The sequence below is a fragment of the Elephas maximus genome, chromosome 5, assembly GCF_024166365.1.
Source record: "Elephas maximus indicus isolate mEleMax1 chromosome 5, mEleMax1 primary haplotype, whole genome shotgun sequence".
In the NCBI taxonomy this organism is placed as follows: Eukaryota; Metazoa; Chordata; class Mammalia; order Proboscidea; family Elephantidae; genus Elephas; species Elephas maximus.
The window spans coordinates 59,099,127-59,124,207 of NC_064823.1; the positions used below are offsets into that span (position 1 = coordinate 59,099,127).

The 25,081-nt window shown below is 36.9% G+C and overlaps 2 protein-coding genes across 3 annotated transcripts in view; one reads left to right on the forward strand and one right to left on the reverse strand.

Annotated features, from left to right (window-relative positions):
* The window catches only part of UNC5C (unc-5 netrin receptor C), a 454,535-nt gene that overhangs the window by 378,912 nt on the left and 50,542 nt on the right, over window positions 1-25,081 (forward strand). For both annotated transcript variants that reach the window (XM_049885676.1, XM_049885675.1), the window contains 4 exons: window positions 1,335-1,499; window positions 21,321-21,377; window positions 22,972-23,163; window positions 23,873-24,217. In XM_049885676.1, the coding sequence (XP_049741633.1) occupies window positions 1,335-1,499; window positions 21,321-21,377; window positions 22,972-23,163; window positions 23,873-24,217 (759 nt within the window). The remainder of the gene's footprint in view (window positions 1-1,334; window positions 1,500-21,320; window positions 21,378-22,971; window positions 23,164-23,872; window positions 24,218-25,081) is intronic.
* PDLIM5 (PDZ and LIM domain 5) overlaps window positions 1-25,081 on the reverse strand; it is a 1,027,106-nt gene that overhangs the window by 19,201 nt on the left and 982,824 nt on the right. The gene's annotated exons all lie outside the window — the stretch shown is intronic.

A 25,081-nucleotide genomic window follows, 5' to 3' on the forward strand; every position in this document is an offset into this window, starting at 1 on the left:
TCCCAAACTGTGTAGACTATTAAAATTAATATCATTTCCAGGAACTGCACATATTGGGGTTTAGATGTTCAATAAATGATGTTTGGCATTATTTTACATTGAATTCTTGATAATCATTAATTATTTCAGGGATTTTTTTTTCAAACTGTCATTTCACTTTTATATCTTATTTCTGTGGAAAACACAGAAGGATACATTTGTAAGTATGACCTTAGTGAAATTTGCTATATATATGTGTGTTTTTTTAATTGGGATTTAAATTGTGTGCTTTTAAAATAGAGATATCTGAGTTCATTATCACTGAAACTGCAGACAAGCCAATAAGCTAAATTAGAAGTAAATCGATTGAATCAGAAGAAAATAATTGAATCAGAAATATGATTTCAATTATTTATAGCAAAAATCAGGACTCTACCTTAATGTCATCTTTAAAATAAAAACATTCCATTGCTTTTCTGCTAAGAATCATCAAATAATAAATAAAAAAATAATTTAATCTTTTCAAGATGAGATTGCAGAAGGATTCAACAGAGTCAAGCAGCCCGGGTGAAAAAAAGCAATAGAAGGGGTATATAAGGCATGGATGGATGGATGGATGGATGGATGGATGGATGGATGGATGGATGGATGGATGGATGGATGGATGGATGGATGGATGGATGGATGGATGGATGGATGGATGGATGGATGGATGGATGGATGGATGGATGGATGGATGGATGGATGGATGGATGGATGGATGGATGGATGGATGGATGGATGGATGGATGGATGGATGGATGGATGGATGGATGGATGGATGGATATAAATATGTGATGGACGGACAGACGGATGGACGGACGGACAGGCGGGTTGATGGACGGACGGATGGATGGATGATGAATAAACAGACTCCTTCACCCTGCCTCATCCTCTTCTCCCAACTCCCATACAAGTTTACTTTCACTTCTCACTGACACTGTGCAAGAAGGAATCTTGGATCAAAGAGAGTACCCCTAATTTTTTAACACAAAAGCCTAGAAGCTTCCCCTTTAATAGAAAAAAAAGAGGTATTGCCATGACCTAATTTTACCAGGGATGGCTACTCTGGTTTCTGTTTGTCCCATGAAGCTACCCTTGGCTTGGTCAGTGAGGAAACAGCCACATACCTTGTCACAGAACCCAAAGGAGGTAGAGGACACTTGACTTCCCAGCAGATGAAATGAATGCTGTGCCCTCAGTGGGACATTTTCTTCAGTTTTTTGTTTTATTTTGTTTATACATGAGAACTTCCCTCTCCTCCCCTGAAGCATCTGTTTCTCCTTCTGACTGATGCTGGATTTTCTGGTGGCAGTGGATGGCAGGTGGACCTCATGGAGCAAGTGGTCTACTTGTGGGACCGAGTGCACACACTGGCGCAGGAGGGAGTGCACAGCACCAGCCCCCAAGAATGGAGGCAAGGACTGCGATGGCCTCGTCTTACAATCCAAGAACTGCACTGATGGGCTTTGCATGCAGAGTAAGTTGATTTGAGCAAATGACAGAAACTAAGGAGACCATTGATTTAACCTTTTATATTTCTCTGAAGGAAATATTAAAAATTAAGAATTCTTTGAACAACAACAAAAAATAAAGTAATATAGAAATATCTTAGCTTTCTTGATGTTGGAAAAGCTCATCTTCCAGGAACCAAAATGAATAACTATATCTTGTTAACAATGTGAAGCATAGTATTGTTTTTCCATGACCAAGGAGTAACTTAGTCATTTCCATGGAAGGGATTTCATTCTTTCCAGACCAGGGAACCATTGCTCAGTATTTTTAGAGTGCACAAAAAGGCACCCCTAAACTCCTCATAGAATCAAGATATGATCTCCAAAACGTGAGCTATTTATTTTTAATTTACGGCTGCTGCCTAACCAATGTCCATGGAATGTAAAATACACATAAAGAGAATAAACATTTCTGTGGGTAGATTTGCCAATTTACAATATATATTTAAAATTATAGTGTGGATATGATTTAGCTCCTTTAAAGGAAACAACATAAATAAAACAATTTTTTAAAGTGGTGCAAGGATTGTTTCAGGAATGTAGTGGGGGCTGTCAGCTGAATATTCTCCATTTCAAGCTTTGGTTTTTATGAGACAGATGGCAGTTTGATTTCCATGCTCACTAACTCTTACCCTTTTACTGAAGAGCCCTTAGATTTACAGAATTTACCATCCCTACTAACGACCATGAATTAAGGTACTAAGAATTGTTTTGAACTCACACCTACCCAGACGACTGAACCAAACCATGTGCTATTTTGGATCTTAGCCAGTAGTATTCAAATGCTGACACTCCTCGTCATCCATTACACGTTACTTGCAGAATACAAACTACCAAATATATTTGTGTAGAAGTATTTGTATGTGCCACTTAAGACAAAATATCATTTTATTATCACCATGTTTATAGAGTTCTGTTTACCAGAGTCTACATCTACAGGGACCTTTTTGAAAAGAAACCTCACTTCAAATGCAAAAAAAATAACCATGCTGTTAACACAGAATAGAAGTCCAATAGACATCTTATTTTTATGTCCATGGTATGTTGCACTCTTTGAGAACAGGCTGCTGCTGAGTACAAAGCACAGCTTCTGGTTATGATCTGGGATTGCTACTGCGGATCTTGCTAAGTTTGTACCAGAACTACAAGAACGAATACAGCTGTTTTACTAAGCATTTATCCAGGGATGCAAGGTTTGCTCCTCTAGGCATGAGTTGGAGTTCAGGGCTAAAATAATAATATGCCACACAAAAGTCATTCTTTTTAACATTTGTATCATTTATTATTCCCTTTTTACTGTTGAACAAACTGATCCATGATATTGAAAAGTAGCAATAATTGCAGTTTCTTTTTTTCTCTCTCTTTTTTTCCCCTTCCCTCTGTGTTCCTCTCTCAGTATATTTCAACATTGGATGATTTAATATTTAAAACCCTGGTGGGGTAGTGGTTAAGAGCTATGGCTGCTATGGCAGTTTGAATCCACTAGGTGCTTCTTGGAAACTCTGTGGGGCAGTTTTTCTCTGTCCTACGTGCTACGGCTGCTAACCAAGAGGTCGGCAGTTCAAATCCAACAGGCGCTCCTTGGAAACTCTATGGGGCAGTTCTACTCTGTCCTATAGGGTCACTATGAGTCGGAATCGACTCGACGGCAGTGGGTAGTGGTTTATGTGATTGCTATGAGTCAGAATTAACTGAATGGCAATGGATACCTCTATTATCCATATTTTAAAATCCCGCAAATATCCTATTTAACAAAGAATATGGTGCCGTGTGATAGAACACTGGAACTTTTATTTATTAGTTATACAAAATGACATATATCAAATAAAGACATGAAATACTCAAATTAAGACTTCCCTGACATAGCATCACTTTGATATCCACATCATTTCTTGCACTATTAATAGAATTATTTCCTTATGATTGGATATTTGCCAATAATGATGGCCTGACACATATGTGTAAAAAAGTCAGTGAAATGCGGGTACAGGAGGAGTTTTTTGTTTGTACTTATTTATTTTTACCAGGTCTCTTGTTAGTCTGAAACATTTTGGTGTTCTGGTTAAAATCATTCATTTAAAAACAACTTTGATTTGCTATAGTCACAGTCTGTACTAAGTCGATAAACTCATCTGCTTTCCTTTAGTCCAACAGAGAATTATAGTCTACACTACTATTGATTTCCTCAGTGATAAAAGCCATGGAGATATTACTGTGATGTGTAATTATGGTATTATAGTCAAAGCTATAGTTTCTGTTTACCAGTAAGTTTGGTGTTTCGGGCAGAGTGTTGGCTGCCAAGTTCTTGCAAATAAATAATCTTTCTCTTGTCCCCTATTTTGGAAAACAAAAGGCTTTTTAACAGTGAAACTACCAAGCTTGCAAGATGGACAAGGTCTGTAAGAAAAGGAAGGGGACTAGAAAAGGCAGCCAGAAAGTTGGAACGGAAAATTAGGAATTGTCATTTAATATTTATTTCCTTTGGGAGAATTAGTGTCTTGGAAGTACTAACAAACAGTCCTTCAGCAATATCATCTGAAAATAAAGCTAGCCTAGTTCTTCTTGAGCCAGGTATACGATACAACCTCTAAGTCTATTCAAACTAGAATGCAACGGTTCCGATATAAAAGTGTACTGCTAGGTTAGAAGAAATTCAGATTGCATGTTAGTAGGATTCAGTTACCATATTTTAAAAGCCAAATTGGTGCTTAAGAGAAATACAATGTGAAATATATAGAAAATATTACTGTTCATATTTATTCATTCATTAGTTCCAAAAACAATATTTAAACACATTATTTCTTCCTAAATCATTCTCTTCCTTAATATAAACACCTTCAACTCAAGATATGTAGATATATTGAATAAAATAATATAAATTACAAACTTAAAAAAATTATGTGTGTGTATACAAGTTTTATATATACACACATTGTGTGTGTGTGTGTGTGTGTGTGTGCGTGTGTATTCGAAGGAAGACAAAGAAATCCCTAAGTGCCAGAAATAAGTAGGAACTGAAAGCCAGAGAGGTGAAAGCACATCAGAGTAACAAAGAAGGACACTGGACGTGGATGCAGATCCTAGGGACTGGGGTTTGGGGAGTTACAGCTATAGTCCAGGCACAGAGGCAGAGCCCTGGCTTTGTGAAAGCCTGAGGCTGAGAGTTGAAAGCAAAAACCCGGAATAAAGCTGGTACTCAAAAATGGCTGCCTCCATTATGAAAAATAACTAAAATATTTTTACCCACAGGAAGATTCATGGTGAGGAAATGAAAAATGAAAGCTTCATTTAAATAAAACCAATATAGAAACCACAGTCCTACACCGAATTCTGGTATGGAATCTAAGATATGCTGCATAAAGCAAGAAACAAAAGATATGTAATTAACACAATTGGTATGACTTCTAGGGTACCAGTAGAAGCAAACAGCAAACCACTCTCTAGAGTTACGTCCACAACTCAATTGCATTGGTCTGTGACAAAAATAGCCCACTTCAGAAAATGAATTACAATTCAAAATTACAAATCACCCAAGGGAGTAGTCCACAGTAAGGAGGAGTCGGCAAACATAATAAATAGATGAATTAGCACTCAAATGGACTCATAGAGCAGTTCTAAATGAACCTGTAAGTAAAAAGACAAGCCATATTTTTTAAAGGAAGCACAAATGAAAGAATGGAATGCTGTAAAAGGTACACCCAGATTTGGAGAAAATCAAATGGAAGTCTAGAAATGCAAAACAGGATCATCAAAATCTAAGACGTAGTAGAAAATTAAGTATCAGATCAGACACAGCTTTAGAAAAAGCTGAAGAGAAAATCAATAAACTGGAATGTAGATATTATGAAATTTCCCAGAAGGTAGGAAGGAAAGGTAAAGGAAGTGATTAGGAAAAAGAAAGGTTAAAACACATGAAGGCTGTAATGGGAAAATCCAACAGTTATTAAGAGAGAAAATTAAAAAAATTTTCAGGCAATCAAGGCAAAAAGGATGTACTTCTCATAAGCACCCACTGAATAAGCTACTAAAAATGTAAAATAAGAATTGACTCTTCCAAAAAAAGAGAGACTAATTGAGGAACAGTTGAAAATAAGATTGAACTAAATTGCAGACAATGTTATCATACAATTTATAGGGTGTGATCTAAGTTAAAATTTTCTAATTTCCATATATTGTTCAGGAAAATAATAGTAATACTCTTTGCATTAAAATTGACTTTCAAGTGTTTCAGTTGAAATATTAAGGTTGAGCATAAATTCAAAATAAGACTTTTAAGGGAAGAGAACACATTCCCAGAGAAAGCGAAAAGGAACAAAAAAGATAGACGAAAAAATGTGGTAAACAAAAACAATAATAAGATAGTAGAAATAAATCTAAATATACCGAGAATCATAATATTGTAAATGAATTAAGCTCACCTGTTAAAAGAGGGAAAGCCTGGTGGTATAGTGGTTAAGTGCTGTGGCTGCCAACCAAAGGGTCAGCAGTTCAAATCCACCAGGCGCTCCTTGGAAACTCTATGGGGTAGCTCCACTCTGTCCTACAGGGTCACTGAGTTGGAATCTACACAACAGCAATGTTTTTTTGTGGGGGGGGGGCTGGTTATTAAAGGAGATAGATTCAAAACTGTAGAAAAAAATCAGTTTTATACTGTTTACAAGAGACATACCTAAATCATAATTATATATAAACATTGAAAGTTAAGAGGTGAAACTTACCATATTGTTCAATCTTTATGATCCAATTAATGGCTTTGACTATCTGATTGTATCGTTTCTAATTCAATCTCATGTCCAGTCACACCTAAGTAACATATACAGTAAAACCTGCAAAAGCTGGAACCTGCGTAAGGCACAAACATATCAGAAAAGGAAAGCTCAAATATTTTCCGCTAATATGAACAACAGAAAAGTGGTAAGACTGCATCCTGTCAAAGGCGGAAAACTTTGAGACCCAGGAAAACAAGGCAGTCCTTGTTTTAAACCTGCTCGCACAGATTTCACTGTACATTACTAAAAAGGAGCCCTCATAGCAAAGTGGTCAAGCGCTTGACTGTTAACTGAAAGATGTGAGGTTAAAACCCACCAACTGTTCCAAGGGAAATAGATTTAGCAGTCTGCTTCTGTAAAGATTGTTTTGTTGTTGTCATCGTTGTTGTCGTTTTTAGGCGCCCTCAGGTCAGCTCCGACTCACAGCAACGAAATGTACAACAGAACAAAACATTGCTCGGTCCTGCACCATCCTCACAATCATTGCTGTGCTTGAGCCCATTGTTGCAGCCACCCTGTCAATCCACCTTCTTGGGGGTCTTCCTCGCTTTCACTGGCCCTCTACTTTACCGAGCATGATGACCTTCTCCAGGGACTGATTCCTCCTGATAACATGTCCAAAGTCTGTGAGATGAAATCTTGCCATCCTTGCTTCCAAGGAGCGTTCTGGCTACACTTCTTCCAAAACAGATTTATCCCTCCTTTTAGCAGTCAATGGTATATTCAATATTCTTCGCTAACACCACAATTCAAAGGCATCAATTCTTCTTCCGTCTTCTGTATTCATCGTCCAGCTTTCGCATGCATATGAGATGATTGAAAATACCATGGCTTAGGTCAGGCACACCTTAGTCTTCAAGGTGACGTCTTTGCTTTTCAGTACTTTAAAGAGGTCTTTTACAGCAGATTTGCCCAATGCAATGCATCTTTTGATTTATTGACTGCTGCTTCCATGGGTGTTGATTATGGATCCAAGTAAAATGAAATTCTTGACAACTTCAGTCTTTTCTCTCTTTATCATGATGTTGCTTGTTGGTCCAGTTGTGAGGATTTTTGTTTCGATCTTCATCAGTAAGTGCTTCAGCAAGCAAGGTGGTGTCATCTTCATAATGCAGGTTGTTAATAAGTCTTGCTCCAATCTTGATATCCCATTCTTCTTCATATAGTCCAGCTTCTCAGATTATTTGCTCAGCATACAGATTGCATAGATACGGTAAAAGGATACAACCGTGATGTACATTTTTCTTATAGTAAACCACGTAGTGTCCCCTTGCTTTGTTCGAACAACTGCCTCTTGATTCATATACAGGTTCCTCATGAGCACAATTAAGTGTTCTGGAATTCCCATTCTTTGCAAAGTTACCCATAATTTGTTATTATCCACACAGTCGAATGCCTTTGCATAGTCAGTGAAACACAGGTAAACATCTTTCTGGTATTGTCTGCTTTCAGCCAGGATTCATCTGACATCAGCAATGATATCCCTGGTTTCACGTCCTGTTCTGAAACCAGCTTGAGTTTATGGTAGTTCCCTGTCGATATACTACCGCAGCCGCTTTTAAATGATCTTCAGCAAAATTTTATTTGCATGTGATATTGTTAAATAATTTCCACATTCAGTTGGATTACCTTTCTTTGGAATAGGCATAAATATGGATCTCTTCTCTTCCAGTTCGTTGGCCAGGTATCTGTCTTCTCAAATTTCTTGGCATAGATGAGCAAGCACTTCCAGTGCTGCATCCATTTGTTGAAACATCTCAGTTGGTATTCTGTCAATTCCTGGAGCCTTGTTCTTCCCCAGTTCCTTCAGTGCAGCTTGGACTTCTTACTTCAGTACCATGGCTTCCCAATGATATGCTACCACCTGAATGGTTGAACATTGCCCAATTCTTTTTGGTACAGTAACTCTGTATTCCTTCTATCTTCCTTTGATGCTTCCTGCATTGTTTAACATTTTTCCTATAGAATCCTTCACTACTGCAACTCAAGGCTTGAATTTTTAATTCAGTTCTTTCTGCTTGAGAAATGCCGAATGTGTTCTTCCCTTTTGTTTTTCTAACTCCAAGTCTTTGCACATATCATAATATTTTACTTTGTCTGCTCAAGCCATCCTTTGAAATCTTCTGTTCATTTCTTTTACTTCATCATTTCTTTCTTTTGCTTTAGCTACTCTGTGTTCAAGAGCAACTTTCAGAGTCTCTTCTGACATCCGTTTTGGCCTTTTCTTTCTTTCCTGCCTTTTTAATGACACTATGTGGACTTGTTCTAATTTTCTTCAGCTTCAACTTGAACTTGCATATGAGCAATTGATGATCTGTTCCAAAGTCAGCCCCTGGCCTTGTTCTGACATATAGTATTGAGCTTTTCCATTGTCTCTTTCCACAGATGTAGTCATTTTGGTTCCTGTGAGGTCCACATGTATAGTCGCAGTTTATGTTGATGAAAAAAGATATTTGCAGCAAATAAGTCATTGGTCTTGCAAAAGTCTATCATGAAGAGTGAGCTGTTTGTATCAGGTGGACACTTGAGACTGTGTTGGCATCTCCTGTCTGGAGGGGGGATGGGAGGATAGAGAGAGTTGGAAGCTGGCAAAATTGTCACGAAAGGAGAGACTGGAAGGGCTGACTCATTAGGGGGAGAGCAAGTGGGAGTACGGAGTAAGGTGTATATAAACTCATATGTGACAGTTTGACTTGATTTGTAAACGTTCACTTGAAGCTCAATAAAAGTTAATAAAAATAAAAAAAAAGTCTATCATGAGATCTCCAACATCGTTACTATCACCAAGACCATATTTTCCAACTCCCAATCTTTCTTTGTTTCTAACTTTCAAATACCGATCACCAGTAATTATCAATGCATCCTGATTGCATGTTCAGTCAATTTCAGACCGCAGAAGTTGGTAAAAATCTTCAGTTTCCTCATCTTTGGCCTTAGTGGTTGGTGCATAAATTTGAATAAAAGTCATATTAACTGGTCTTCCTTGTAGGTGTATGGATATTATCCTATCACTGACAGCATTGTACTTCAGGATAGATCTTGAAATGTTCTTAGAAATAATTCAGATAAATTCAGAAATAATTCAGACTGCAGCCTTGGAAATGCTATGGGGCAGTTCTGCTTTGTCCTGTAGGGTCGCTATGAGTCAGAATTGACTTGATGGCACAGGACAACAACAATAACATATAGTAGAGATTATTTTTGCTCATAGTTCTAATTTAGATTCTTTTTTTTTCTTAGGCTGTATTTTTTGTTGTAGTTGTGTGCTGATGAGTCAATTCTGACTCATTTCAACCCTATAGGATAGAGTGGAACTGTGTCATAGGATTTCCTAGCCTATAATGTTTACTGAAGCATATAGCCTGCTCTTTTCTCTCTCAGAGGCTGCTGGTGGGTTCAAACCACCACCTTTTGGTTAGCAACTGAGTCCTTAACTATTGAGCCAATTACTATTGAATAATTAATCAAATGGTCTTTTAAATTGTTTATCAGGTGATTCGATGTTTGCATAAGAAATCTTAGAAATCCAGGCCTTTCCTTAACAGCAATTAAATTTATAATCAAAAGGCTTTTAGGGCTATGTATAAAATTATTGAATATTTTAAAAATATAATGCTAATTGTTAGCAAATGTGTAATAAAGTGGAAATGTGTATTGTAAATGAAAATATGAGGTGTGACTGTTATTTTGAGGGAATGATTTCACCATATGAGTCAAGAATTTTAAAATGTTCATGGCTTTTGACTCAGTAATCCTACTTCAAAGAATACATTTTTAAAAATGATTATGAATGCATAAAAATATGTATGCCGAATATGTTCATATTCTTTATTTTTTGATATTATAAAAAATGGAAAACCAGAAAATGCAATATTAGGAGAATGGTTAAGACATGGTCCTTCCAAAAAATGGAATATCATACAGTCACTGAAATATTTGTGATGGTTTGACATGGAAAAGGAGAATATGGGCTTGTATATGCATTTAGTCATAACTGTAAAAAGATGAAGGAAATGTATGCATTTTCTTGACTAGTAAGATTACAAGTCAATGTTTTTCTTTTTCTAAATGCTTTCTGGAAACCCTGATGATGTAGTGGTTAAGAGCTACAGCTGCTAACCGAAAGGTCGGCAGTTTGAATCCATCAGGCACTCCTTGGAAACCCTATGGGGCAGTTCTACCCTGTTTAATATGGTTGCTATGAGTCAGAATCGACTCGATGGCAATGGTTTTGGTTTTTTTGGTTTATGTGCTTTCCACTGTCCACATCTTTTATACCTAGTAATCCATTATCTTTGTAATTACAAAATGACTTTTTTTAAAAAAGATGTTGAGAATAGACTAGAGCAACGAATAGCCTGATTATGGAACTAGGAGTCTCTGTCTTGCGATATAGCAATGCTACTGACTTGGTCTGTGAATCTGGTCACATTGATTGAAATTAGATTATGAAAAAAAATTGCATAAACTCCTCAGATAATACCTAATCAAATAAAATTCTAGTAGGCAACGGTTACTTATAGTCAACTCTTTTGAAGATATGGAGATTTAGAATTGAACTATTTCTAAGTTGCCTGTTATATCCTTACCACTCTGTTCTTGCCAAACTTGCCAAACTTGTCATATAACTGTGTGATATATTGGCTTCCTTATGTAATAGTCTATAATTTCATTTGTGAGACAAGGCATTACTCATTAAGCAATTTTGGAAGCTCCACTAAACTTTTTAGGCCATTGTATACATATTTAGTTCATCCTCAAGTATAATATGTATATGTATTACATTAATATATGTGTAAACCCAGGTACAAACATATAGTCATTGGCCTGAAAAATAAGTCCTACACTGGAGACGTTGCCTCAGTGCCTTCAAATTGCTTTAAGCACTTCCAGAAATTGGTACACCAGAATGTGTTACTAAAGAGTAATTAGAAGCCATCAGAGTCACTTAATGCCCCAGAAAGAAGTTGGACATTTTTGGGTTTTAAGCAGATTGTTAATTTACAAAAAAAAAATTAAAAATTAAGTCCTAAGGCATCCTAAAAGGCATGGATTGCATTAAACGAGAAAGTGTAGATGACTTGGAATGTTTGTCACTGTTCAAAATAACTAAGGTACGAGTCTGATATGTTTAATATGAGAAAGGACTGGACATTAATAACAGATTCCACAGATTTCACTTAATAACTGTAATCAGTAGTCTATGTTATTTGGAAAGCAGCGTTGGAAGCTCCATTGTCCTTTCTGCCCACTAAAATGTTTAGGTTTCTGTATGTCATTCCTAGAGTTCTATTAAAGTAGCTTCTGGTTTTGCAATATGTTTTTGAAATTGACTTCACATATAATGGTTCCAAAGAGATGAGAGAAAAAGAATGAATGAGGGAGAGATAAGAAAATCTCCAAAAATGCTAAGCCAGTAGCATATTTACCTGTCATCTTTAAATACAATTGTATTATTAAGACCTGCTAACTTTTCTATCTTTGTAATAAATTTCTAGCAACATATACTTTGTCGTGGTTAGCAAATAACAGTTTAATTCATGCTTACCTCTTCATTTTGTAATTAGTGATTGAAGTACCACATATATGGCTTGGTCAAGAAATGGAGATATAAAGATAGAGATATATAGGTGAATATACTAGATTAGATTTAGATTACTTCAGCTATTGCTATGGATTTTAGTTTTTAATTCCGTTTGAAGATAAGAATCCCAAATAGGGATATGTAACTGTCCAAATTTAAATTTAGAATTACTCCTTCGTATTGAAAGGGATTTCTGCCACAGTAGACAATTTAAAAATTGCAATTCACAAACACGAACTGCCTGGAATTGTGTCTGCATCAGTGAATTTCCTGACTTTGGGAAATTAAAATGTTATGCATTCTGTGAATTTAGCACTTTCTACTCATTAAAAAATTTACATGTCACAGAGCACTTCCATTAATTCTCACGTACAGAGGAAGTGGCAGGATGCACTGTGTGTAAATTGTGGTGTGGACACACTGAATACCAGAGCCCTGGAATCCCAGGTGCATTTAATATGGGGAAAGAATTTACTTTACAAATAGTGGTTTCTTGACTTCAGTATGAAGTGTTTATAAGCGCCTGTGGTAGGCATATGAGAAGGTGCTAGTCAGTTTCCAGTGAAATTCTTGTCAACACAGCAGTTTGATAGGAAAGCATAATTGTGAGTATTAGACACTGAGTGAGTGCTTTTATCTCTAGTTTGGAAGGAGTTGATGTCATAGCTGTTTGTATAGTTTTTGATATGTGTAGTGTCCCAGCTCGCATATAAATATTCTGTACATGGAGTGCCTGCCCAACACAGTGCACTACAGTCTCTGGTGTAATAAATGTGGCTTGCTTTTAATTTTTTTCCTTTCTGGTGAAACATTTTCCTGCTTTTAAAAGCAGGGATGTGGTTTAGAAACTTTAGCCCACAGAAACCTGATGAACACGGGTGGAGCTCCCCAAACAGATTAGTGTGGGAAGACAAATTCAAGGTCTTCAGCTTCTAGGATGAGAAAGAAACCCTGAGGGTATCAAGAAAGGTGCGGCCAGGCAGACAACCGCAGCAAAGCGTGGACTCCTTCCATAGGTGGAAGTCCAGAGCTATTAGTTTAACGCTTTTTTTTTTTTTTTTCTGCCTAATAATGCAGCAGATGTGGTGATGGAGGCTAGAAATCAGCCTCTTCACTTCAGTACTCTTGGTTATTTCACTTTTTCTGTCACCTGCATTATTTACTACCATGGAAGGACATTATCGTTACCTTTTGATTTAACTGCTTATTTATTCTTTTTAAAGAGCATCGAAGAGCATGGTGTCTGCTACATAAAAACACTTGGGTAGGTGTTGAAAGAGTTTGAATTTACTCGACTCTTAAGATAAATTTCAGGCACTTCTTCTTCACCTATTCTGTGTCAAGAGATAAGACTCTTATACAACCTAAGATGATTATTACCTGCTGTTCATCTTCAAAAAGGGCATGGTTGGTCACTGTTACAAACAGGGCTATGGGCTGGTTTAGTGAGGCAAGGCCAGCTGCTGTCTGAAGGCTGGAGCAGCAAATTATCACAACAATTTAGATGACCGACATCAGTGATAGGCAAATGTTCATTTCAACTTTTGTTGTCATGTCATAAAATTTATGTATTCGTTTATTTGGAGTTCCCTAAGTCCCTGTCAATAAATAAACCCTCAGAAGAGCAGTAAATTATAATAAATGACCATGGGTGTCTTTGACAGACCTGACCTTTGACATCATTAGTACAATACTGATGGGCTAGCCCGATAAGAACAGACTGCAAGGAAGACCAAAGAGGGAAAAAGAAATCTGAACATGTTTATTTTGAATGACCCTTGGGGGTTTTAAGAAGAACATTTGCATCAAAAGAAATGTAATTGAGTTGAGCGAAATCACATATCGTGGTTGAGTGTAAAGTCACTGGCAGAAACACCAAGCAACCAGGTCAAGGAGTGGAAAAACCCATGGTGAACCTGTATTTTTCTAATGATAGGATCATAAAAAATGAGGAAAGATCTTATAAAGTGTTCTGTTGTTATTGTTGTTCTGTGCCATGGAGTCAATTCCAATTCATAGCGACCCTATATGACAGAGTAGAACTGCCCTATAGGATTTCTTTGGCTGTAATCTTAACAGGAGCAGATCACCAGGTCTTTTCTTCCTCAGACCAGCTAGTGGTTACAAACCACCAACTTTTTGGTTAGCAGCTGAGCACTTAACTGTTTTGCCACCAGGGCTCTTTATAAAATGTCCTAGTGAACATCAAATAGATAAAATATAACTAAAGATAAGGAACTACTTGGTGATTTAAAAATACATACTTTTATAGGATACAGTAAATGCTTTTACAACTGAGTTATGTCATATGGAACTTATATACTGACCCAACCATATAAGATATAAATCAGTTCTCTATTTAACCCTCATAATATCATAAAATCTGTTTACATGTATTAAAGTCATAGAAGCAGCTCCATATTTGAATATAATGAGTAAACCTTGAAGGCAAACAGGAATATCTTATAAAACTCCCCAATCTCCCCTTCGATATCTAATTTAAAGACAGTTTTAATTCCTAGAAAGTGCATAGACTTTCCTTTTAGGCATTAAGTCTCGCTCAATGGTTCTCAAACTTTGGAGGGCTTAAAAATACAATGTAGTTTAGAGGAATTTCAGATGTAATGTTACATATATTTGCTTTCCACCTAGTGCCCTGGCATAAATTGCTTCTGGCTCCTGCCCACTGTGTTAGACATGGCCAGGCTAAAACAAAGTTGACTTGAATTCAATTTTATTAATACCAAGAACATAGAAAAAAAAAAAAAAAAACCTTACAAACGGTGCTTTAGATAATCCCTTAATAGTAAATCTATTTTGCAAGGGGAGGCATAGAAAGCTGAAATAGTCTATCAAAGATGGACCAGGATTAATAATTAAAAATATATATATATTGCCATCAAGTCGATTCCGACCCACAGCAACCCTATAGGACAGAGTGGAACTGCCCCTTAGAGTTTCCAAGGAGCGTCTGGTGGCTTCAAACTGCTGCCCTTTTGGTTAGCAGCCGTAGCACTTAACCACTGCGCCACCAGGGTTTCTGCATCAGCAATAAGAACCCAGATCCGTCTGATTTTGTAAGCCCTTTATCATGTGGGCTCTTAAATGCTAGAAGCAAATGCTTTAAGCTGTTATTTTCTTCCACTGTATAGAGTCCCTCCAATTATTCACATCTATTCTTTTTATCCTTTTGGTATCATTTTTGAGGGAAACAGTGTTCCTCCTTTAAGTATTTATCACATGGTTTTAAGCCAAATACAATGTGATTATCATGCAGCAAGGACTACATTACATCATTCTAGTAAGGTTCTTCAGTTACACTAGAGTAGAAATGCCAGAGTTCAGTGCATCCTTTTGTTTGCCCCACATTTGAAATTGGAAAAAAAAAAAAAACACAAACAGAAAACACACTGTTTGGAAATCATTCCCCATAAAGGCAAAATCCTCTCTGTTATTTTAGTTTTCTCTTGAATACCAATGATAATGTTTCAAATGGACAACTATTTTGTAATATAAATCATTTGCATTATCTCATTCAATAACTGATACACAAATTAAGCAATGAACACGTGAAACTCTTTTCTATCATTTCCTTGTCTATCGTCATTTAAATCTACTAATTTATGCTCTGATAATACTTACAAAGACTATGGGGCTGTAGTTTAAGGGCTGGAGTCTAACCCTGCTTTGCTCTTTCACAGACCTGGGATGTTAGATACGCCCTCTCACCATTCTCAGGCTCAGCCTCCTTAGTCTACAGATAGTAAGGGGTTAGGTTTGAAAATTGTAATCAGTGATTTCTTTTAACTCTAAAATTCTAGAATTTTACAGGTTGGTGAGTGCATAGGCTTGGTTTGAGGAATTTAAACCTGGCCAGTGATGCTCAGAGGTTATAATATTTCTCAAATAAGCATAGTTTCTTAATACCTTTTCTATTAAAATTTTGTTTATGGGACAAAAACAGTTTGTATTGCCTTTAAAAAAAAAAAAAGTAATTGAATTATTAAACCATGATCATTTTTTGCTGTCATCTACTATATATAAAAAAAAAAACAAAACTATATATAGTGCATAAAAAGAAAAAAAACCTAAAGACTAGAAAAGTCAAAGCATTTACTATTTACTGGGAAAATGAATGTTTACATACAGTTTCTGCCATTGTCTCTAAGATTTTCCAAGTATAAAGCCATCCGATAGGCTATATTTGGACATTTTACTGCACTGTTACTAAGCATTCACTGTACTTAAGAGCAGCTTGATTTAACTTGCTGCCAGTATAAAATTAAGGAAAGCTCTCTTTTCTTTTTGTGACAGTTGGACATGGACATCAGCTGAAAGAAGTGGGCAATCCCGACTCTAGTCTAAATGATGACCTTGTACAAATTCTAAAAAGGCACTCCTTTTCCAAGTCACTTTACCACAATCAGCCAGAAAATTGTTATATTAACAATCCAAATCTACAGTAGATACAATTGTGAGCAGTGTCACCCAGAGTTGGACAGTGCAAAACTTGCACATCGTCAGCCTTACTTGGGAAGCTGGGGAAAAAATTTTAGTCCAATACTTGGGGTAGTTTTGAACATATCAGTTTTCATCTTTGGGCCTCAGTTTCCCCATCCGAAAGAAGGTTGGCGTACACAAGCTCTAAAGAGGATGGCTTTCAGTGAAAGGAGCTTTTCACTGGCTACTTAAGACAGCCTGCTCTTGCTCAGATTTTCAAACTGTCCATCCTTGTCCATAATACATGAAGTTTCTTTCCACAATAAAACCTCCTCGAATTCCTATTCTCCCCAGTCAGAAAAATTCTCTTTAGAACATAAGTTTTCTTTAAAAATACAAAAAAAAGGGAAAAAAGTTATAGGAGATGAGCATTCCCCATTGAAAAGCAGAAGTGCTGCTCTGGGGTTGCCTGAACCTCCTGTGACCAGTGGAAGCAAGTCCTCAGCTCTTCCCTGAGCCCCATGGCTCTGTTCCTTCTATCAGTCCAAGGGACGTGATTTTTAAAGTTGTTTTCAAGGGCAGTGCATTTTGTTCCAGACAGTTCTTCCTTGGCAAGACGTCCTTCATATTGCAGGGCATTTAGTATCCTTGGCCCTCATTCACTAAATACCCAAAACAACCCCTTGATCATTATGATAACCAAATAGCACTCCCCTCTCCCACCCCATTTCCAAACACCCCCTTTAGAAGTGGGACCACCACTGGTTGAGAAACCATTTCAGCATCAAGTTGCACTCTGGCCCTGGAAATTTGCTTCTGAAACATGCCACAGTATTATTGCCAAAGCCACAAAGGCCAGGCATAAACATCACTTAAAAGAGGTGAAAGAATAGATAGTACTTAAAAGAATGCATTGCTCATGATTTCTCAGAAAAATTGGGCTGGTTGTCTCTGTAATAACTGCGGAAAGTGAAATTCACATAAGTTTCCCAAGGCCACTCATTAAATAATAGGTTGCATTGACTCTACAGGCAAAATCCCTTATGAATCCAGCTTCTTCATGTTAGTACAGGCAACTGTGCCTTAGTACTGTTCGTTAGAATGATGTTGATATGGTTGTCATACAAACGATGGCTGCTTGCAAGGGTACCAGCACTTTACAAATCTGATTTACACTTTGGTGGTGCCAGCTATGGAAGTAAGTATTCTTATCCCCTTACACAGATTAGAAAACTGTTCCTTAGAGAAATTAAGTAGGTATGAAGTAGTTTAACCAAGCTCTCACAGCTTAGAAGTGGCAGAGCTAGGATTCAAACTGAAGTTCATGAGATTGGGGGAAAAAAAAAAAAACAGCATTCTACTGCCTTGACCAACAACCGTGGTGCTTTCTCAGTCGGCCCGACTCTTAAGTAGTAAAAAAGTTAACTGAAATCCCTAACTTATGAACCAGGCTGTTGATAGTGACACTAAGGACAGTTATTTTGCACTGTGTTCTGCCTGAGACGTTATTTTTCCTTATTGCTAAGACTGCTCTCAACAGGGTCGCTTCATTAGCTGAAGAAAATGTCCCCTGTTGTTCCGTGAGAGACGGATCAGATGGAGAAGCATAAAAACAAACTTTAGAAAGTGATTCTGTGTTCCTGTCATTTAGGGAATGGAACAATAATACCCTTCTTCTCTGATTCCCAACCTCCTAAGTGAGGCTTTAGTTCTGTAGTTGCAGAGGTGTTTTGAAAAGGATAGGAAAAGTTTTACAAGGTTGCCTTCCAAAATCCTTTATCAGAGTTCTCGTAACAGAAGAAAGTGGGGTGTTGAACCATTGGTGAGTATACTTAATACTGGTGTATTTTAAATTTTCCCATATAGGAAAATAACATTTTAGCTAGATTGATCCTAATTGACTATGAGGAATAATTAATGGTAGATTTATTTTTATTTTACTTTAGTTTAGAACAACCTCAAAGGCAAATAATTCATCAAATGTATTGATAAATCTTTGGATGGGAATCTCCTAAGCCATGTGTTACAGAAGCCATCCATGGAATCCTACCAGTTTGCTCCCTCTGCAATCCATTACCTATAGAGAAACCAAATGATCTTTTCAAAATTCCATTTGATCACAGGATTTGCATTTCATTTTGAATAAAGTTGAAACCCCTCTCCATGAGCCACCAGACCTATGTGATCTGGCTGTTGCCCACCCTTCTGACTCTAACTCTTCCTTCTCTCCTCTTGCTCACTATTCTCCAAACGCTCCATTTTTTTATGTCAGGACTTTTGCACTTACTGACTCCTCTTTGTGGAACATTGTTCCCTCCCAAAATTTGTTTGAATGATTCCCATTGTTTAAGCTTTAGCTCAAATTTTATCTCAACAGAAAATACTTCATCAGTCCCCTAAATTGACCATCTCGTATTTTCAACCACATTACATTCTTTTGTTTTATTTTTTTAAAAGATTTTTATTTTTAAAATGGTCATACTTGTTATTTTGTTTACTTGCTTAATTTCTGTTAAACTAGAATGTAAGATCCATGAAAGCAGGGACTTTTCCCATCTTGTTTGTTGCTGTACCTTCATGCCTAGAATAAAACCCAGCAATTAGTGGGGTTCAAGAATATTTGTCAAAATAATGAATGAATGGATTCCAGTTCTATGCCTGGAATATAAGTTACTATAAGGCACAAAAGTATTTATTGAGTTGTCCAAAAAAAACCTATTGCCATTGATAGACAGAGTAGAACTGCCCCATAGGGTTTCCCAGGAGCATTTGGTGGATTTGAACTGCTGACCTCTTGGTAAGCAGCCAAGCTCTTAACCACTATGCCACCAGAGTTCCTTGAGTTGTCCAGATCTACATAAATTAAGGGAAAGTTGAGATTAAAATCAAAATTATAAAGTTCCTTTTTATTATTCCTTGTCTGGCTGTCAAAAATAGGAATTCTGTTCGGAAGTAGGGATAGAAGCCAACAAAATCCCAGAAATGCTTCACAGGGAAAAATTTCAAATCATGTGATTTCTCTCTGAAGATATGCTTCTCTTTCGGTAAGATACAGCTGTCCTGCTTACTCAAGCAAGCCCATGCTGAATCCTTGCCATAATTCTTAGGGTGAACATCGGAACATCCCCAGATATCCTATTGGCACTCAGTACCTGGGCCTCTTATCTAAAAAAAAAAAAAGGCTTATAACATCTGTCTACTAAACTTCGTCCTTCCCAAAATGATAGCATCACTTTTCTGGTCTCCTTTGCTAGCAATGAACATGTTTTTTCTTATTTCTTTGAGTTTCAGAAATGAATAACCTTTTCCCTAGTTCCTGTCTATGTCCTTTTATTGAGTTCACAGAACACAAATGGAAAAAGGTTATTACCAGACAGAGGTGTTTAAAAATGAAAATCAAAACTAATACATGGACTCGGACAACTGGAATACGGATATAATATTTATAAAACAGAGTAGGAGGTTGCAATCATTGCTCTAAAATAAAGCATTAAAAATTAATTCAGAGCAAACCTGTCTGTGCTACAGCAAAGCTTTCTTTCATTAAGGTAGCACTGCATGTTTCTGTACAATTAGTTCCCCCAAATAGGTAAATAGCTTGTAAGAACAGAGTGTTCTGAGAACTATAGATGAGCTACCCGAGGCACAATTTAGAGTTGCGTTGGAAACCCTGGTGGTGTAGTGGTTAAGTGCCATGGCTGCTTACCAAAGGTTTGGCAGTTCAAATCCACCAGGCACTCCTTGGAAACTCTATGGGGCAGTTCTACTCTGTCCTATAGGGTCACTATGAGCCAGAATTGACCTGACGGCACTGGGCTTTAGGTTTTTAGTATCAAAGCTTTAGAGACCTTTAATTTTGAACCAATTAATTGTGATTCTTGCATTTTCCATACATTTTTACCCTTGAGTATTACTGGGAAAGTTTAATTCACATGTTTCCTATTCATCATCATTTGATTAATCGAAACAGTGCTGTATCATTTGATTAATTCATATGTTACAGAATATTAAATCTTGGGAACTGTGGTTGCAGTTAAAAGTTATACTTCAGAAATTTCCATCGTTTTTATTTCGGAAAGTTCAATTCTGTATTTTTAAAATGTTTTCACCCCAACCCTCTTTCATTTCACATTATTATTATTACTATCACTGTCAGTTTTCTACCTTGGAATTCACTAATAAGAAAGAAAAATAAAACTTCTAGTGTTATCTCTACACTTATAGTTGAGAGGAGGTTTTTATTTTTCCCAGCTTATACTATTTCTCTGAAGCCTTAAAATAAATAACCTTATAACCTCTAGGCCTTATTGATTTTCGAATGATTTCAAATAAAAAGCATCCAGCTTCCATTTCATTGACAAACTGTTCAGTCCCTGGGCAATACCTATTGGATTCCTATTAAATGACAGGGATAAGAAACAACAAAAAAATCCAAAAAGTGGATTTGAAATGTAGGGTGGGGTGGGGGAAGGATGGTGGTCCCAGCCCAGTTCAGTAAATGGGTACTTAACCTTTGACCAATGACGACAGGTCTTCTTTAGTTCTATTAGGCCAAGAGCAAGCTGTTATGATTAAATAAAAAAAGAAAGAAAGAAACTGTTTAGAGCCTTACTGAATATGTCCTGGGAATTAAAGCATATGGCAGGGATAAGGAAAAAAGATTTTCCATATGCTAATAACCCTTGATGTCTGAAATAAATTAGATCCATTAGAGTTTATGCTCAATAAAAGAAAGACTTTAAGCACTCCAAAGTTAGTGACTCGAAACCAGTTTTTGCTCTGAAATTCAATCTGCCTACTTATTGATTCTTAGTGAGGCTCCAGAGCAGACAGGAGATGCAAAATCATAATTCCACACAGAATCAGAATTGTAAAGGACCACAGGTTTCTTTTCCTTTTCTTTTAATTAAACCATTTTTCATGCTTCCCATTGTGTCTCCCTCATTAATTTGATTTTGTTCCCATTTTTGTTTAAATTTTTTTTTCTTTTCAAGGTTTCATTTATCCCATTTCAACTGAACAGAGAACCCAGAATGAATATGGATTTTCTTGTAAGTTTGATGTTTGGTTTTTATGTTGCTGAATAATCATTTAACGTTATTGCCCCAGTTCAAGTTTACCTTTCTTTGGATCACAGATGTGCACACAGGAAATAGGAGTTTAATATCTTCTAACACGAGAAACAAATTAGATTTTCACTGCTGAAGAGAAGAAAGGGTCATTTCAAACCCTGCTAGCTTTAAAATCTATCAATCTATTACTCAAAGCTTGTTTCCCAGAAGCTAACAAAACATACCGTGAAATATAATGATATAAATAAAGGGCAGGGTTCAAATGCTAAAAAGCGGAGGTTGAGAAAATCCAGGTCTATTGAGTTAGAAATCATGAATCTTGAATATAAGTAAGTATGGCCTAGTAAAGTAAATCATTAAGGATTTAGCTGTAATATTCTGACCAGAGTTTAGAGTCCAGCTGCGGGGCCTCAAATAAAACCCTGCAGCCAAGGTGAAATTAGTACTTTGACAGCAGTATGCCCACAACCAAGAGTATTTCGGACGTCACTGGGTTTCTGGAAATATCTGTCAATATTGACTTGATTGATGGGAAACTGAATGTTCTGGAAACTTTCTGGAAGACAATAGTCTGAAAAAAAAAAATCCTGTTCACATATTCCATATTTTTTTTTTTATTACCTTTTCCAATTGGATCAAAGCATGTCCTTTGTCATCAAGGCATCATGTAACGCTTACGGGAATTCTGCTCTCATTCCCCCCAGAAGTGACCCCCAACTTACGCTCATTGTGTTGGTCAAATGCTTAACTGCCTTCTAGGCTAGCCTGACCTTTCTAACCACTGAATCAGCCTTTATCATACTTAGTGCACCACAGAGCTATATTTTATTCCAGTAATGAGTAGCTCAAATGTTAATTTCTGACAGGAGACCGTGAGAAGCTCAGGGTTCTCACAGATAATACTATATCTGTATCAAAAACCAGGGACTCAAGAGAAGGTTATTGGCCTTAACCTTTTCTCTGCAGATCTGAGTCTCCTAAAAGCACACCTTTCAAATCCAGCTTGTTTGCTCCCAATATTTGCTTTGCTTAGTTCTACCATTCCCACCCGCCACTCCATTGATTTAAGGGAAAGTGAGAAGAGTGCTATGGAAAGTAATTTTATGACTTGGAATGATACTTAGGAAAATATTCTGGTTCAATAAATATACAGATTCAGAACATGCCAGATATTTCTTACAGAGTATTTATGTTTATATTTTTAAAGAACTATCAGGGAATTCAAAGCCCTCTTTCAAACTTTTCCACCCGAAATTAGTAATATACTTTTTTTTCCTGTGGGTTGGACTGGTTTTTGCTCCAGTTTCTTTCTATGTCTAGTAATAAATGGTCTGTTATGCTGCCCAATTATAAGATAGATTAGTGGGTGGATAGATGTAAAGTGAGAAAGGAAAGGAAATCAGAGATCATTTTCCACTGAAAGGCCACAGTCGTTTTATATAGCTTTTGAAATAGATTTGAAATTAACCTATAAAAAAGGCAATAAATGTCTGAAGAAATTATAGCAATACGTATATGTGCTGTGGGAAATTTCTATAACCAGTTGGTCCGATGTTTCTTTCTTCCCCTCTAGCTGCTCCTGATTCAGACGACGTTGCTCTCTATGTCGGCATTGTAATAGCGGTGATTGTTTGCCTGGCGATTTCTGTAGTTGTGGCCTTGTTTGTGTATCGGAAGAATCATCGTGACTTTGAGTCTGATATTATTGACTCTTCAGCACTCAATGGAGGCTTCCAGCCTGTAAACATCAAGGCAGCAAGGCAAGGTCAGTAGACATTCTAGTTAATACTTACGAAATTAAACACCTTCCATAGGTTACTTCGAAACCAGTGAAATTCAGGATACCCAGTTCAACTAGAATATAGGCTTCATGAAAGCAGGCATTCGTGTCTGTTTTGTTTATTATTGTATTAATTTCATTTACCTAACAATTTAGAGTTGACAAGATGCACAAGTCATCTTTTTTTTTTTTTTTTTTCTTTTCCTGACAGGTTTTGCTTTTGTAGTCTTGACTTGTCACTTCCCTATTTGAAAAGAATACAGTGATGGATTTGAGTGGTTGATTTCTTGAGTCTCCTTTTTTCCCCTTTGACAAGATATCTTGCATTGCTATGAACATAGTGGTTTACAGATGAACCTAAATCCAGTATTGAGAAGGAAGACTATTACCTAATAGTCACCAATGGGGCTCAGTGTCTATGAAACTAATCTGCTGTAATAGCTAAATACCTTATGAGTAATGAGTAGACCTTAAGGCAAAACATAGAATGAACATGGCTACGTATTTGTAGCCAGTAGTAAATGAATCATACTTACCTAATTGCCTCATTTTCTGCAGAACTTTGGAGACCATACATCTTCAATATTAGCTGAGTTGCCTTGCTTTTGGCTCAGAAAGTATGAGGGGCAGTTTGACTAACATAAATTGGCTGAGTGGAGAATACAAATGCAATTCTTTTTTCTTTCTGACTCAGATCTCCTGGCAGTACCCCCAGACCTCACTTCAGCTGCAGCTATGTACAGGGGACCTGTCTATGCTTTGCATGATGTCTCTGACAAAATCCCAATGACCAACTCTCCAATTCTGGATCCACTGCCTAACCTGAAAATCAAAGTGTACAACACCTCAGGGGCTGTCACCCCGCAGGATGACCTGTCTGAGTTTACATCCAAGCTCTCCCCTCAAATGACGCAATCCTTGTTGGAGAATGAAGCCCTCAGCCTGAAGAATCAGAGTCTGGCCAGGCAGACTGATCCATCCTGTACTGCATTTGGCACCTTCAATTCCCTTGGGGGTCACCTTATTGTTCCCAATTCAGGTAATTCCTAGGAATTTAAATTGCAAAGATGCAGCTTAAAAATGTATTTTTGAACTAAAACGTTTTGTTGTTGTTTGCATTAGGCCCGAAAAGTTAAATGTAGGCTATCTAACCCAAATCTACTTTCAACGGAAACCAAACAGTACTTCAGACAAAATCAGAAAAACCATTTTTCTTCCCCCAACCAGCTTTGAAAACACTTCCTCTAAAATATTATACTCACAATTTTCTGCTGAGGTATAATTTAGAACTGTCATTGACATTTTTAATACAGCTTCAGAAGGCAACATCAAGCCAGAACCCTTCACTGTTCTCATCATACTTTAAAAGGACAAATTAATTAGAAAACATATCAATTGGTTCAGTTCCAGTGTTCTACAGGAAGTAATACTTTGGAATACTAATTTTTAGATGATCAGAAGGCATTGCAATAGACAGCAAAGCTTCATTTATTAACTCTTCATTACATAGACTTCAACTTGAAGGGATTAATTAGCCATTCACTCCCACCTCTGATATCTCTATCTAGAGTCAGAGCATCATTTTGTGTCCTTGCATAGTTTTATTTTGTTTTCAATATTTTATATGCATCTAGAGAATACATCTCGTAAAGGTCTTAAATGATGAATGATAATGTTTGACCAAAGGTTGCTACTCATTAATCAATAATAGTAATAGATTTGGAATCATCAATCATAAGAGTTACCATAACTCTTTTGGACAAAAATGTATTTTGTAAATACAGTCACAAGGACCAATGCAATTGACCTAAAGTCCTCAGGTAGCAAAAAGGGAAACAAAAAAGTAAATACGGCCCAATAATACACAGACCAGAGACAGGGAGTGGTGCAAATGGCCAAAGGG